General features: G+C 41.7%; 1 protein-coding gene across 8 annotated transcripts in view; it reads right to left on the reverse strand.

The window, feature by feature from the left end:
- Positions 1-407: 407 nt before the first annotated feature.
- The window catches only part of LOC141939188 (cystathionine beta-synthase-like protein), a 30451-nt gene continuing 17097 nt past the window's right edge, over positions 408-13761 (reverse strand). For 4 of the 8 annotated variants that reach the window (XM_074858431.1, XM_074858434.1, XM_074858432.1 and 1 more), the window contains 8 exons: positions 13149-13233; positions 12842-12947; positions 11923-11997; positions 11088-11222; positions 10007-10115; positions 9123-9152; positions 6525-6609; positions 408-4855 (listed from right to left, as the gene is read on the reverse strand). In XM_074858431.1, the coding sequence (XP_074714532.1) occupies positions 4746-4855; positions 6525-6609; positions 9123-9152; positions 10007-10115; positions 11088-11222; positions 11923-11997; positions 12842-12947; positions 13149-13233 (735 nt within the window). In that variant the 3' untranslated portion in view covers positions 408-4745. The other 4 variants (XM_074858430.1, XR_012627499.1, XR_012627498.1 and 1 more) reach the window with 4 other exon arrangements.

The following is a 13761-nucleotide window of genomic DNA, read 5'->3' on the forward strand; positions in this document are numbered from 1 at the left end:
CCTTTTAACATTACAGCTTCACCTTAATTCCCAAAAGACATTGCCTTCTCACAGAAACACTGGCTGGCCCACACCCCTTGAATTTTTCAGAAATATCCAATTGGCCACACAGGCACCTGTTGCTCTAAAAACTTCCCCAGTGGCATCTGAGCCCTAGCTCAACATCCCTCCTTTCCCAGGCTGTACAGAAACACGGGGAGTGGAGCAAAGCCAGCCCTGAGAAGCAGATCGTGGGCTGGCTCATTGACAGTCCTGCCCTACCAGCAGCTCTCTGGAGACCCAAGAACTGCGGAGCATCACAGTCCACACACTGAAAGCGAAAGGTCTTCTGCAGCTGACAGAAACATCTCACAGGCTACAGTCTAATACACTGTGAACTTGAGCTGCCATTAAGAAACCCAGAGTCATTCTGCAATCAAACAGTGTTTATTGAACTTTCTATCTTGTACATTTGTGAACATTTGTGCAATAAATACAGCGCATAGTATTGATTTTTCCCAGCTCCTTAAAGCATAAAAGGACTTCCCTTTGTCATGGTAGCGTGTTGACACTACACAGTAAGAAAGGCTGTTGGATGACAGTGACAGTGCTAGGCAACACCTCACCGTGAGCATATTGTGTGACATTTGTTAACAGCAAGAAGTGGTGTTCAGAAACCATTGAGCGACAAGCTTGGTGGGCAGATGAGACTGGTCTGGCTGCTTAGAGGAACCTCAGCTAGACAGAGTTCTGGAGTCAACCACAGCTTGTGCAAGAAGTGGGAAATAACATTGGACGCAACAACTTCAAAATGATCCTCAAGTTATTGCCTGATAGCTGTTTGCAAAATATTATACAGATTTTACTGGCTAATTGTCTTCAGGTAAGAAAATAAAAAGTATTTTTGCAGAGCCAACATTAGACCAAAAGGACTGATATTCTCTTATAGTGACAAACAAATACAGCATAAATTGTTGATATAAATATCCATGTGCAAAATAATTTTCAGACATATGGTTAGCACTTGCTTAACCAGCACAGGTAAACAGAAGACACAGGCACCCACTTCAGAAGAAAAAACAAACCAAACCAAAACAGTTCTGTTCAAGCTCTGGACTTGAACTTCAGGTTAAACACCAAACTGCAATGTCTTTCTTGGTCCTCACAGTATTTGAAACAAAGAGTCCAGAGTTATTACAACCCTACCACTACTAACCAGGACCAGGCTAGTAACAACATTCTCGTGCATGCAAAAAAGCATCACGCTCGTAAGCTTTTGCATCAGAGAAACTTTAGCCCTGCAGGACTCCCTGTCCCCTTCTCTTTGCCGCCTTCATCCCTACTGTGGGAAAGAGCTCTGGAAAGTTTTTCAGTCATTCATCAACCCCATCTATTTCCCCAATTCCTCTGGTCAAAGACAGTTGCTACTGGGCATAAGAGTGGCTGGTGGCCACCGTTTTCTCCTTGTGCCAGTGTAGAAGAGCAGACAGCTCCTGCTCTTGCCAAACCGCACAGAGGCACACAGGTAGATTTCTTTGGATATGTTGGCTTACTTGACTGCTTTAGACTCACATCCCCTCTTCCCTACCAGCTCTGACCACCTCTTCTTTCTCAGTCAGCAATACTCCCTGTTTTCATAACACTACAGAGACTAATTTATGAACAGTAAACTGAAAAAGCAAATTAAAATCTTTACACTTCTCTGTGTCACAGGTAAAGCCACCCATTAATCTTCTGTTGCTCCAACTCTAACACAGCAATCTTACTTCTCTCTTGTACTGCTGTTCTGGAAAGCAACTTTGGGAATCTCCTTCTACCCTCCTCCTGTTTCTTGTTGAATTCAGTTAGGCTGGGACATGGAGCTTTTACAGGCACAAAAAGAAAAGGAAAAAAAACCCAAACACTTAAGTACTCCCCCTCCCACCACTGCCACCAAAGGTCAGATGGAAAAGGGGAAAAATCAGATAAAAGCAAGTAAAGTAAATTTTCCAAGGGCAAGAGTAATGCCAAAATTTAGCAGCAGTGCAACTACGATTGCAGCAAACCCTTCAGTTAGTAGCATCTAGTGAAGCACTTTTAACAGTGTGAGAATCAAAGGATATAGTAAAAAATACAAATAATCAAAGAAATAAGTCCCTCTCAGCCTTCCTTGTAAATTAAGAATAAATATGAAAATATATCAGACAACAGTATTTGAAATAACTGGGAGTTTAGAAGCTTGGCTGAAATACTAATGTCTCAAAGGATACAAGTGACCATTCACAGACTGTCTACACTAAGAAACATATAGGATGTCAGAAACACTCAGGGCAAAGACTGTGCCCTTAATCATGATAAGCTATTCACGACCCCTTGGGAAGTAGATCAAAAATACACTTTGAAAGATAAGTTACTAGGTTCTGGCAAGCAGCAACAGAGGTAAGACAGAACTGCTTAGCCTAGAAAAGCTAATCCAGATTTGAAAATAGTGTCTTTAACACACAAGTACACACATCCGATACTCACACTAGTTCAGCTTTCCACTAGTCAAAGCACCCAAGCTGGGGTTGCTACTACACTGAGGGGGAACAGTGAGAAAGAAATCACTGCACAGCATAAGAGTAAAAAAAAAAAAAAAAAAAAAAAAGAAAAAAGAATTTTTAAAAAAATCAACCATCCTTTAGAACCAATTATTACTGAAGTTGCACATTTTTAGATTTTATAGTAGTTTATTCCAGAGCCTTAGGAAAAGTTGTCTTAAATCCTAAATAAGTATATGAACTTGATTGTTAAACCATAGTTTAAGGTAAGCATGAGTCATGTTACTTCAGTAATAGCCCTGATCTGAAGGGACAGCCAATGTCTAAGGAAATAAACTGAAAAAGGGCAGAATGAACTCAGCATTCACCACCATGGCATTATAGAATTATTAGAAATCAGTCTGAGGCTTTTTATTATTACAACAAAGTTCTTAACATTCATAAATTTAAGGTGAGAGAGAAGCAGCTAGAAAACAAACGAGGCTGCCCCAGTGCTGGCAGGCAGACATCACCACTGGTGTCACTTCTTTGGCTCTGAGCACTTGCCTCCCTCATCCAGGCCAGCATCACCCAAGGCACAACTGATGTTTTTTGCTCAGCACTGACATGGGACAGGGGGGCTTCCACCACCTCTGTCCTCCATGCACACACTTCCAAAATGTACAGCAAATTCCACTGCCACAGGGAGGCCAGCAAGGTAGAAAGAAATCTATATACAGGAGATAGCAATAGTGATTTTTAAATAACCCCTTTGTTTTCCCTTAGTTCACTCACAACTCCCTTCAGTTTTTTGGGTTGTTTTTTGTTTGTTTGGTTGGTTGTTTTTTTTAAAAAAAAAAAAAAACAAAAAAAAAACCAAAACCACAACTTTGCTATCTTATCAGCAATAGCCCCAGCCTAAATAGTACTTTTCTACTTCAGTGGAAAGAGAGACAATCTAAAAATGTAACTCCTTGCTGATCAAAAACTATTCTTGGCAAAAGGTCAGTCAGAAGATTAGAACAGTCTTTATGAAGATGAAGAACAACTACTTTTCTCTTGTAACCACAGGATGATTCCACTCATCATTACTACTAGCAGCAGTCGGTAGCCTGAGCCCAGCAGCATACAGATGGGCTGCTAGTGCCAAACTCCGCCACAGCTACGCCAATCAAACATTACTGAAGAATCCAGAGTTACAGAAGTGGTGAAAAGTTGTAGCTGCACACACCTACTCTACATTAGTCTATGTACTCTTGACAGTGCCAGTCCACATCACATTTGCCAGTTACTTCCAAGCTTGGCTACAGTGAATTCAATTAACAGTAGGGTTTTTCTCCTGGAATAAGGCACTACAGTGTAGGAGCACTTGAACAGGACTTGAAAGCTCTTGACAGGTTACCTTTGGCTCTTCTAAAACTGGCATAAGAAGCAGCACTTTAAGAGAAATAAGAGGGTGGGGAGGTAAGGAGAAGGCACTAGATGAAACAGCATGATCTTCAAAAACCTTCAGGCAAGAAGCTTGATCTTACCTTTTAATCTTTTCACTGGTGCTTACTTATCAGAGTACAACTGGAAAAAAAGAAAGGTCTGCCTTTGCACTGAAAGTGGGAGCACCATGTAAAACAAAGTCACTAGTTTATGTTAATCACTGTCAGGCTTCCAACTCAAATCAGTTTTTCCTCAGAGCAGCTGCTTGAAACAAGCCTCAACTCCAGCCCTCAGGATTTCCTCCTGCTTTACACTGATTTCACCAAAAGGGAAACCCCTCTTTCTTCTTTCCATGCCCCAGTGCCATTTTTGTTTCCACACAGGTCTTATCTAACTTAACACCCTGCACCAAAAAAAAAAAAAAAAAAAAATCCAAAACTTTCCAGAGCTCTTTTGGGCCTCTGCTTCAGTAACTCTTTATTTCAACACATTTTATGAATCTGAAACAATGTTTTGGAAAGTCAGACTTTAGAGGTAACAAGTAAGGAACACACCAGTTAATTTAAGCAATATTTTTACATACATATATATAGGTAAAAAAATAAACTGTCTTGATAAGAAATATTGTGTAACCTGATCAAGAAACAAGTCCCCAGAAGCTGTGCAATACAGTAAAATGCACTAGCTGCATAGCTGACACCAGGATAGCTAACTGCTTATTTTCAGAATTTTTGAAAAAACATCCTAAGGACAGACCATTCTACCTAAGAAATAAACCTGATACTTCTTTGGAGATTGCAAAATGTTGTTGAAGAGGCTCCATGTTGCTACTTGACTTTAGTTGGACTTTCTTTCCCGTTCTCGTGCAGTCACAAAGTTAAGCAGGTCGATGGCTGTAACGATGCCAAACACCATTTGCCGCTTACTTGAGGAACCATCAGTGTGATCTACACAGAAACAAAGAGGGGATTCTGGCTTTAGGAGGCACAAACCCACACCATCCCACTTGGTTTTAATGGCACTGTTTGTAAAGTCAGGTGCCAAGCCACCTCAGCTCCACATGTCAGGGCCTGTTGGTGGAGCTGGTTATCACTAGTGACCCTTGTACATGGAAGGGGAACCCAAATGGCATCTTGACCAACAGTCACACAGGAAGTTTCAAGGATTTTCATTTCAGAAAGGCTCTTCAACAAAAGGGATTTAGAAACTGAAACATTATGGAAGGAAGGATAAGAGTCCATAAGATTTCTTCTTCTTGACATGAAAATTCAAACCAAATCCTCTGTTATAAAGCATATTTTCCTCATACATTAGTTTCTGTGGCTCTACTTGAAACTGACATTATCCCTCATTTGAGCCAGGGCCACTAGAGGACATGCAACACTACCATCTTCCTACACCACTGTCAAATACAGAATTAGTATAAAAATCACAATACAACATTTCCCCATTTATTTCAAAAAAAATTAACAATGATCTAATCATTGCTGCACTGACAGCACAGGTTCAAGCAATTTTTCATTGTGAGCATAAGCCTCTGACCTGGGAACCACGTGACCTCTGGTCCTTTATCTGTGGTCCAAGTTTCGTGTCCCTAAAGTCTGGCTGTACCGAGATGTTTAGCCTACTTGTATACTCAGTTTGTTCAGCCAGCTGGATTGTCCTGGACTTTTCATTTATTTACTCAGTCTTTGTTCCATTGTAAGCTTCCAGTGAGATTCTAGGTTTATAAATAGTCAGCACAGAGTCAAGAACACATCCTTATGGATATTGTCAGGAACAAGCCCAGATTTGATGACTATTCTTCATTTACAAGTTACAATTGAGATAGCTGTCAGATAAGTTTATCTGGTGAGTCTTAATACCATTTTTAGTCTAGTTTCTCAGTGTTTGTAATTTTGCAAGTTGCCTGCTATAAGGAAGATAGAACAGGAAGAAATATTATTCACATGTAACAGTGATATACCATAGCTTTGAAGATTTATTTAGTCATTTCCAGTTCATAAAGAAGGCAGTGTAAAGAGCTTTGAGAAGGATAAAGAAAAGTAGAGTTTGGAGGCAAAACATCAAGTGAAGAGGAGTAAGTTAGTTTCAACAAAATAAACGGGAAAAATAAATAAAGCTGTTTTGAGACAGTGATATCAGTGTTGACATCTAGATCTTACTAAACTTTATGAAGTGGTAATAAAGGTTTTGCTTTAGAAAGGCAAAAAATTGAAATGTAGTTAACCTGGGACGCTCGCTGTGATGGAACTGCTGGAAGTTGTATGACAGGAGTAGGAAAAAGCAAAGATCATTTGTACTGCAGGAGCTTATTCACTGGCTTACTGCTACTAACAAAGACACTGTACAGTGGACTAGGCTCAGGCATTCAGTTCTGAGCAGTACCTTGCTCCAAAAGCAGGTACATTACAGTATGTGAGGTTATGAATGGATTTAACACTTACTCCACAAGAATTAAAGTGCTAGTGTCTTACTAAGTATTAGTAGCACATAGTTACACACATAGAAAGAGGATTTGGCTTCTTCAGAACCCGTTTACACACTCACACTCCTACTTGCTTCTTGCGACCACTCAAAGATTACCTCTTACAAGGCGCAGTACATCATACTTACATTGAATTTGTTCATGAACCACTAGAGCAAAGTGGTCTATTTCCAGTATATGAGAGAGTTTCCCCAAGTTGTCTTTCAGGTTAATCTGAGGAGACAGTTACAACACTTAAACAAAACAGTCCTTTATATGTTTAGATAATCCCCATATACTTCGTGCAGTATTAAAAACAATACATCAGTACTTATATACTGCTCCCATCTGAAGTATTGTAAAACACTAACAAATCAAGCCCAGCTTACAAGATCAGTTTTCTTTGTTTCTAATTTCCAAGAAAACAGAATGAAAAAATGAAGCACTACACGAAGTTATGAATTCTGGTTCCATAAACATAACGAATATACTGAACATACTGAATATCTGAAAAATGTTAATGATGGAAGAAGGTCAAGTGTTCCAAGTATCTAACAAAAGTTACCATAAAACTCATTGTACTTGGTGACTTTAACAGGACTGGGAAAAAGTGAATGAATCAGGCTGCAAATCATTGTGGAAGTGAATACGATCTGCAAAGGCAGCAGGGGAAGAGAGAAGCCCAAACATGCCAAGAAGAAACCCAAGGGTGAAGACTGCTCAGCTAATGCTGTATTCAGGTGCAAATCAAAGAACTGAGAATTGAGAAATCATTTTTAGTGAAGTCCAACTTTGCTAAGACTAAACAAGAAAGCACCCTGTGTTGACTCTACAGAAAGAATACAGACCCTTCTGAAACACTTTAGCTGATCCCCTGCTGGAACTATTTGAAAGAATGTATAAAACTGGTTTTCCTACATGCTTTAATACATTAAGCAGCAGCAACAGGTCTATTACCCAGGTGACTCTCCCCAGGTAGCAGCAGCACCCACCATCTGACATATTTTCATTAAAGGGGATTAAAGGAATTTACAGCAAAGAAAAGTCTTGCACTGCAGAATAAGAAAAAGCCTGTATCTTGCAGTGAGCTCAGCTTGTGACTGAGGAATAAACGCCACAGCATGAACAGTTGGGCCGCACTGGAACGTATTGCTCTCATCTCCATACTGTGAGTTACAACAGATCAAAAGGATTCCCAGCAGCCTGCATTTAAGGGGCCAGCAGGCTACAGCGCATACTGAAGCATCAATCCTTAAGCTTGTGGGTCAGGCAAGGGGTGAGGGAAAATCTGGACCTCCTGCCACATCGAGTCAGCTATCGGTCACTACCACTGACAAGCAGTTTTGTGCAAACCTACATGCAAAGCCTAACTTTTGAACCTAAGTTCAAAGCTCACTGGAGGGGTAGAGCCCCTTGACATCTGACTGTGTAAAATCAATTGACCTGTTTTCAGGGACTGAGGAGGCTAAAGATGACCAGGACAAGCAGCCCATAGGCAGCATTGGGACAACTATGAAGACATAAACATGTTTTGAAATGCTTAATGGAAATTTAACAGAACGCCCTAAAAATTTTTCCCAGCAGTCTTCCCACATTCAGGCATTTTTTTTAAACTTTCTAAGTCTTTAAGGCAATTAGCCTATGCACTGGGACTGTTTGTTTGGCTCTAAGGGCAAGTGACACGGCACTGCTCATGGCCCTACGACTAAATTCTCTCCTTCCCCAGATGTAGGCTCTGGTCCACCAGGGATGCTGAGGACACCAGGCCTTGCATTGTTTAGCAGAGTGCTAAATGGTTTAGGACACTAACCTAAAACACACCAGGGAACAGGCTGACAATTAAACACTAGGTATAGTAATAAGGAAGTGTCAGAGACCATGCCCCAGCCCTATTTTCTGGTAAAGGCAGACAAGAACTGTGCTATGGCTATGTCTGCACCACACCTAACAGATGTTAGTAGTGGATGCAAAGATCTTTTGGGGAAGGAGGGGTAGAGAGACCCCAAAGCACTAGAACTAACACACGACTCCACAAGAACGGCCCTCCTCTCCATTGACACACAGCACTTGTTTGTATTGGCAAATTATCCTGTGACTAGTGTTTCAAAGCCCTAGAGTACTATCCTACCAGAGACTTTAAAAAAGCTATAACCATTACTCTTCCACTGTAAGAGAGAAAAGCTTCCTGAGTTGCCAAAAGATAGCTTTACATTGGTAGTCACAGGCTAAGCTGACTTCTTATTGCTGCATGCTGTGGTACAGATCCTAACTGTACGATACCCTAATTCATTCCAGCAACACAGATGATCCATTTTCCCAATTCCACCAGTAAACAAGCCAAATAAGCTTGACTAAAGTGGTAAGAAAAGCAAAATCCACAACACTTCTCAGGTTATGTGCATTTAACCATGTTTCTCCATTAAATCATCAATTCAAATGGAAAATAACCAATGGATGATGCCTTTTGTTAGCATGTTAGCAATACCAGCACTTTTGTGTCACTCCCCTTCCATCCTCCACCAAGAAAAAAAGTCAGAACTAAACAGAAAAGAAACAGTTAAGCTGTTCTTTACTGAAGAAGCATGAGAAACTTCAAGCTGCCCATGGAAAAAAGCAACAACCTCAGAAACGCAGAAAATTGGCTACTACAGCTAACACCAGTGTAGCTACAGAAATGATTGCACACCACCAGCCCCAGAAACTCTTAAGGTGAGGGAGAACATGAACTAAGCAGTTTTGTTACGCACCACATTTCCACCTGATGCTTGATTATCTGTCTGGGAAGGAAAAAATATATTTACATTTGTCCATTAAGAACTAGCATCCTTTCTCAACCTCAGGGACTTGGTAGTTTGTAGACCGAGTGAAAGCGTTACACATACTTCCAGAACAGAGCACCTCATCTACTTTGAGACAGTGTTGAAACTAAAAGCCTGGTGAAAACTAGGTCAAGGAGTCCATGTTAAAAGCAAAATTCTTCTCCTGCGAGAGAAGCAAAGCAACAGCAACAATACTTATGTATTTTAGAAGAGCACCCCTACAGCTGGGAAGTTGTGATATCTTGGCACACCACATTGGACAGACAGGCGAAACTGGCTAACATCAAAATAACATCAAAATCCACGTATCTTGACAACATCAGCTTTCAGCAGCCATCCCCCTGTTTCAGCCAGGCATCTGATACAAAAGGCAGACAGTTGCTTGTTTTCAGTCAATACAGAAATTATTTAGAAGAGCTGTTTCAACATCTCCCTGTCTCTTCCCCTGGATAGTTACATTGCCCCGATTTGTGCCGGGGTTTTTGGGGAAGGAAGAAAGGATAAGCATGCTAGAAGAAAGCCTGTTGAAGTAATGGAACAGCACAATATAGAGTCACAACACAAACCTGGGAGCTACTGAGTGACCTGGGACAGAATGCAGAGCACATCTGTTTGTGTCTTAATCTCGCTCTTGGGACCATTTAAGAACCCACCCCGATATTGGATCGGGACAGAGCACATCTGTGCTCAGTAACAGCTTCTCTGTATAGTCCCAGGTAAACCTTACCCAACCTGATGCCATTGTAGTGTTAGGACACCCACAGTAGTACTTTAAACCAGAGAACTAGGAATTGTAGAATATACCTGCTTACCTGTTTAAATTGCTTGTAGATTACTTTGCTGACTTCATCAGAAGGCTGAACTTTTCCAGCAAGCAGTGAAGAAAGCATGTTACCCAGGGTAACCATGCCCAAAATCACCCTGGGGAAAGAGAGAGGCAAGATAGGGCTAAACAACACAAAAGCCTCAGCTGTTCCTGTAGATAGAAGCATCCACTCTCAGCTGGCCTGGAGAACTCGGTTCAACTGCTTCATGGTATAAAGCAACATTATTGATGGTATACTTGGACTCCGTGTTTCTGCAGGAGACAAGAGTCCAGCTCTCAGAAGTTCTGGAGACGCATACAGAAGTCAGCAGCTGCTGTGGGTGCCTGGCCATTTTGAGCATCAGGCTCTTTGTATCTCTAGTCCTTGCAACTGGAGAGCATCTTGCAATGAGACAGCTTTTGAGAAGCACAACTTCATTGTTTTACACCGTCATCTGTCCTTTTGAAAGGTGTGACAGGGCCAGAGACATGCTTGCCTCCATTTTGCTCATTTCCCTTCTCCCTGCAAGGATGTTGCAGGGACCTGCAACAATTAATCCCTTGAGTTAGCACTGTAACTGGAGAGTAACTCAGCAACTCTTCATTATTCAGCCTGTCCTACAGGAGACCTACAGGGTAATAAGGCATACCAGCTTGCTGGGGACACCCTGGTTTATAGGGGTCACTACAACATTGCACTATAATGCAGCATTCTGAAGAAATTGGGTGAAAGCTGTGGTGGAGATGAGTATGTTTGGGGTTGTTGTTTTAAATACGAATTTTTGCTTTGTTAAGTTAAACAGCTATTAAAAAAAAAAACAATGAAATTAACCTGCAGAGACACACTGAGTAAGTATATCATCATAATCATTAGAAGCTTATTATGTGAAGGGAAGGACAGTCCTGGCATGACAACATATTAAGTCCAGCATCAGTATATTTAACGTAACATTTCTGAACTGTGTTACTATAACTGAAGAAATATGAGTGAGAGGATATTATACTTCTAGTAAGCTTTAAAAAACATCTCTTGGAACCTGGTGAGGGAAGTGATACATATAGATGAATAGTGATATATGTGGACATACCCAGATTCATCAACAACTGGTACCTGGTCGAATCCCTTCTCCCGGAGAATTTCAACAGTCTTTGCACAGGTAACAGTTGGAAGCACAGTCAGGGGAGCAGAGAGGCTTAGTTCCTGAACACTGATGTTCCACCACCTGGGGATGAAATAAAAAACAAACCATGCAAGTCTTACGGAGAGACCAGAACCAGTTGTTCATGTACAGTGGCCTTTAACACTACAGGAATGACAAAAGGCTGCAAGGAAGAGCCAGGATTCAGTAAAGCTTCAAGGCTTTCAAGTTTCCTCCTCCATATCAGAAAGTCACTGAAGTGTGAGGCAGCTTTAAGACCGAAACTCTTTTCCTAATTTCATCTGCTTTCTAGGATTACAGATAGTGGAGAGCACTAATCTCCCTAGTTTCATTATTTGTATCTTACACAGAAAATTTTGTGCTCCTACTCAAAGAGTTAGCCATATTTAGAGTCATTATATATAGCAATTTAGGGAAGATCCCCCTCCACCTATGTAGACTTCCAGTGCTTTGCACTCAAGAACTCTGATCTCAGAAGGGTTCTCTGTATACTACTTTTTCATTTCAGATACAACCCTTTTCATTAAAAAAAAATTTTAAAAAATCATTAAGTACCGTTTTCTTCTGCTGTCATGCAACACAAAGGAAATCAACTAATTTAAGCAGATTTGATTAATAGCTGCAATTATACAGCAGCACAATAGCATGAAAGATTAGCTAAATCAAAGGAAGTAGCGTAAATTGAAATGAGCTTTAAATTAGTAACTGCCATAAAGTTGATTGAATAGACTCATGAAAATCCAAATGGATCTGACATGCTTACCAAGGTTTTTTGACAAGGTCTTCTTCTTTCATGAATCCTTTCTGAATCATCCATTTGTCGCTCAAGAACTTGGACCTGGAAAGCATCAAGAAGTGAAAAGCTCAGTAGCAGGCTGAACATCTGACAGGAAACCTAACAGCCTACAGAGGCAACTGTTTACAGCTCACTACCACTAACAGCTAAAGCATAATTGAAAATATACTGCCATTTGTCATCCAAACTTACCAGCCAGGGACACTGAGAAGTAATACTCATAGGAAGAAAAAGGAATGCCATAGCAAACAAAGTTTCAACTACATCAGAGTCCCTTGCAATATGATGGAGACACAGCCCGGAATTGAGAAGTGCCAACCTGTACTCAGCAAGGTCTGTCTGCAGTTTCTAGTTGTCTAGTATTGTGTCGGATGCAACAGAAGTCAGGAAACACAGCTAAAAACATCATGTTTGGGGATATGTTTCAATGTGGTAGGAGAGAAACTTCTCACCACAGCTCAAAGCCCTCAGACTTCCACCTGTAAACTCACCCCAACACTGGCTGCTGCTCCAGTTGTGCTGTGTTCTGCTGTGGATACAGGCAGAGAGAGCAGACAGCCCTACCTGGACCCTTCCAGAAACGGGATAATATCAGTGGTCCCCAATAACAGTGAAAGCAAGTCTCTTCCCGTGGAAGATGCTAACCAGTTTTATATGATTATATACTGAAGTCAGACACAAGGAGGAGTTCAGCTTTTAGAGGGCTAAGCTCCTTTCTACTCCACATCAGACCCTCTCTAGGTACATCAGAAGTTGTGCCCCTAACACATTCCTTGCTTGCATAACCGGGTGCTATAAGAAATACGTATTCCACTCGCCACTGCTGTAAGGAGGTCTGAGGGACTGCCTCACCCTTTTCCCTGAGAGAAAACAAGCAGGTCCTTACATGTAGTTCCTGATGGAGTCAGGGAGGATAACAACACAGCGCTGACCTTCCTTCAGCTCTTTGGCTGCCTTCACAGCTACAGACATGGCACTGCCTGAGCTGCCACCTGCCGAAGTGCAGATAAGGGGCAAAACTGTCAAACCATAAGTGAAATGAGAAAGAATGAAAGAGAGGAGGAGAGACAGTAGAGGAGCCCAGGGTGAGGAAGACAGCTTCTGAAGTGGAAGGGGGTCTCCCTGACCTGCACAAGGCTTCAGCCTCCCACATGCTATGCAGAGAAACCCAAAGGATTCACATCTGCTCTTACCACACAGCAGTCCTTCCTCTCGGATCAGCATGCGGGCTAAAGCAAACGACTCCTCATCGTTGCTCTTGTACCACTGGTCCACTGTCTGGGAAGGGGCAGGAAGACAGAAACAAGGGTCTATTTAAATGCGGAGGGCTAGGGGAGCCACGCAACTAGTGTGAATTCAGCCCATGCTCTCTGAGGTAACAGCTGCCCTACTGAGCCATGTGCCTGGGTTTCCATCCTCCAAATGCCAGTTGGGGTCTTTTGCCAAGGTAAGACGATTACATTAGCACAGCAGACTCCTTACTGAAACCTCGCTGTGAGAACAGGCTGTTGTGAGACAGCCACAGACAGCATCAGTTCCCTCCCCTCTTGGAGGGCTTCCCAGGGACACAGGCTCTGCTCAGGACACAGTCATACCACTTTTGGCCAGGAGGGGTTGGTGTGCTTTGTTGGGATTTTTTAAAAAAGTACTGTTTTCGAGGAAAGTGTTATCTGCTCACAGCATTTCGACCTAGCATTGTAAAATGAATGTGGCCAGTGCAGAAGCCTTCCGAGGACTGCTTTTGCTGATGAAAATAACAGGAATAGTTCTGTCTGCTAGAGCCCCCCCTTTTCAGCTCAAAGAAAT

Source organism: Strix uralensis, chromosome 2 (genome assembly GCF_047716275.1).
Source record: "Strix uralensis isolate ZFMK-TIS-50842 chromosome 2, bStrUra1, whole genome shotgun sequence".
Classification (NCBI taxonomy): Eukaryota; Metazoa; Chordata; class Aves; order Strigiformes; family Strigidae; genus Strix; species Strix uralensis.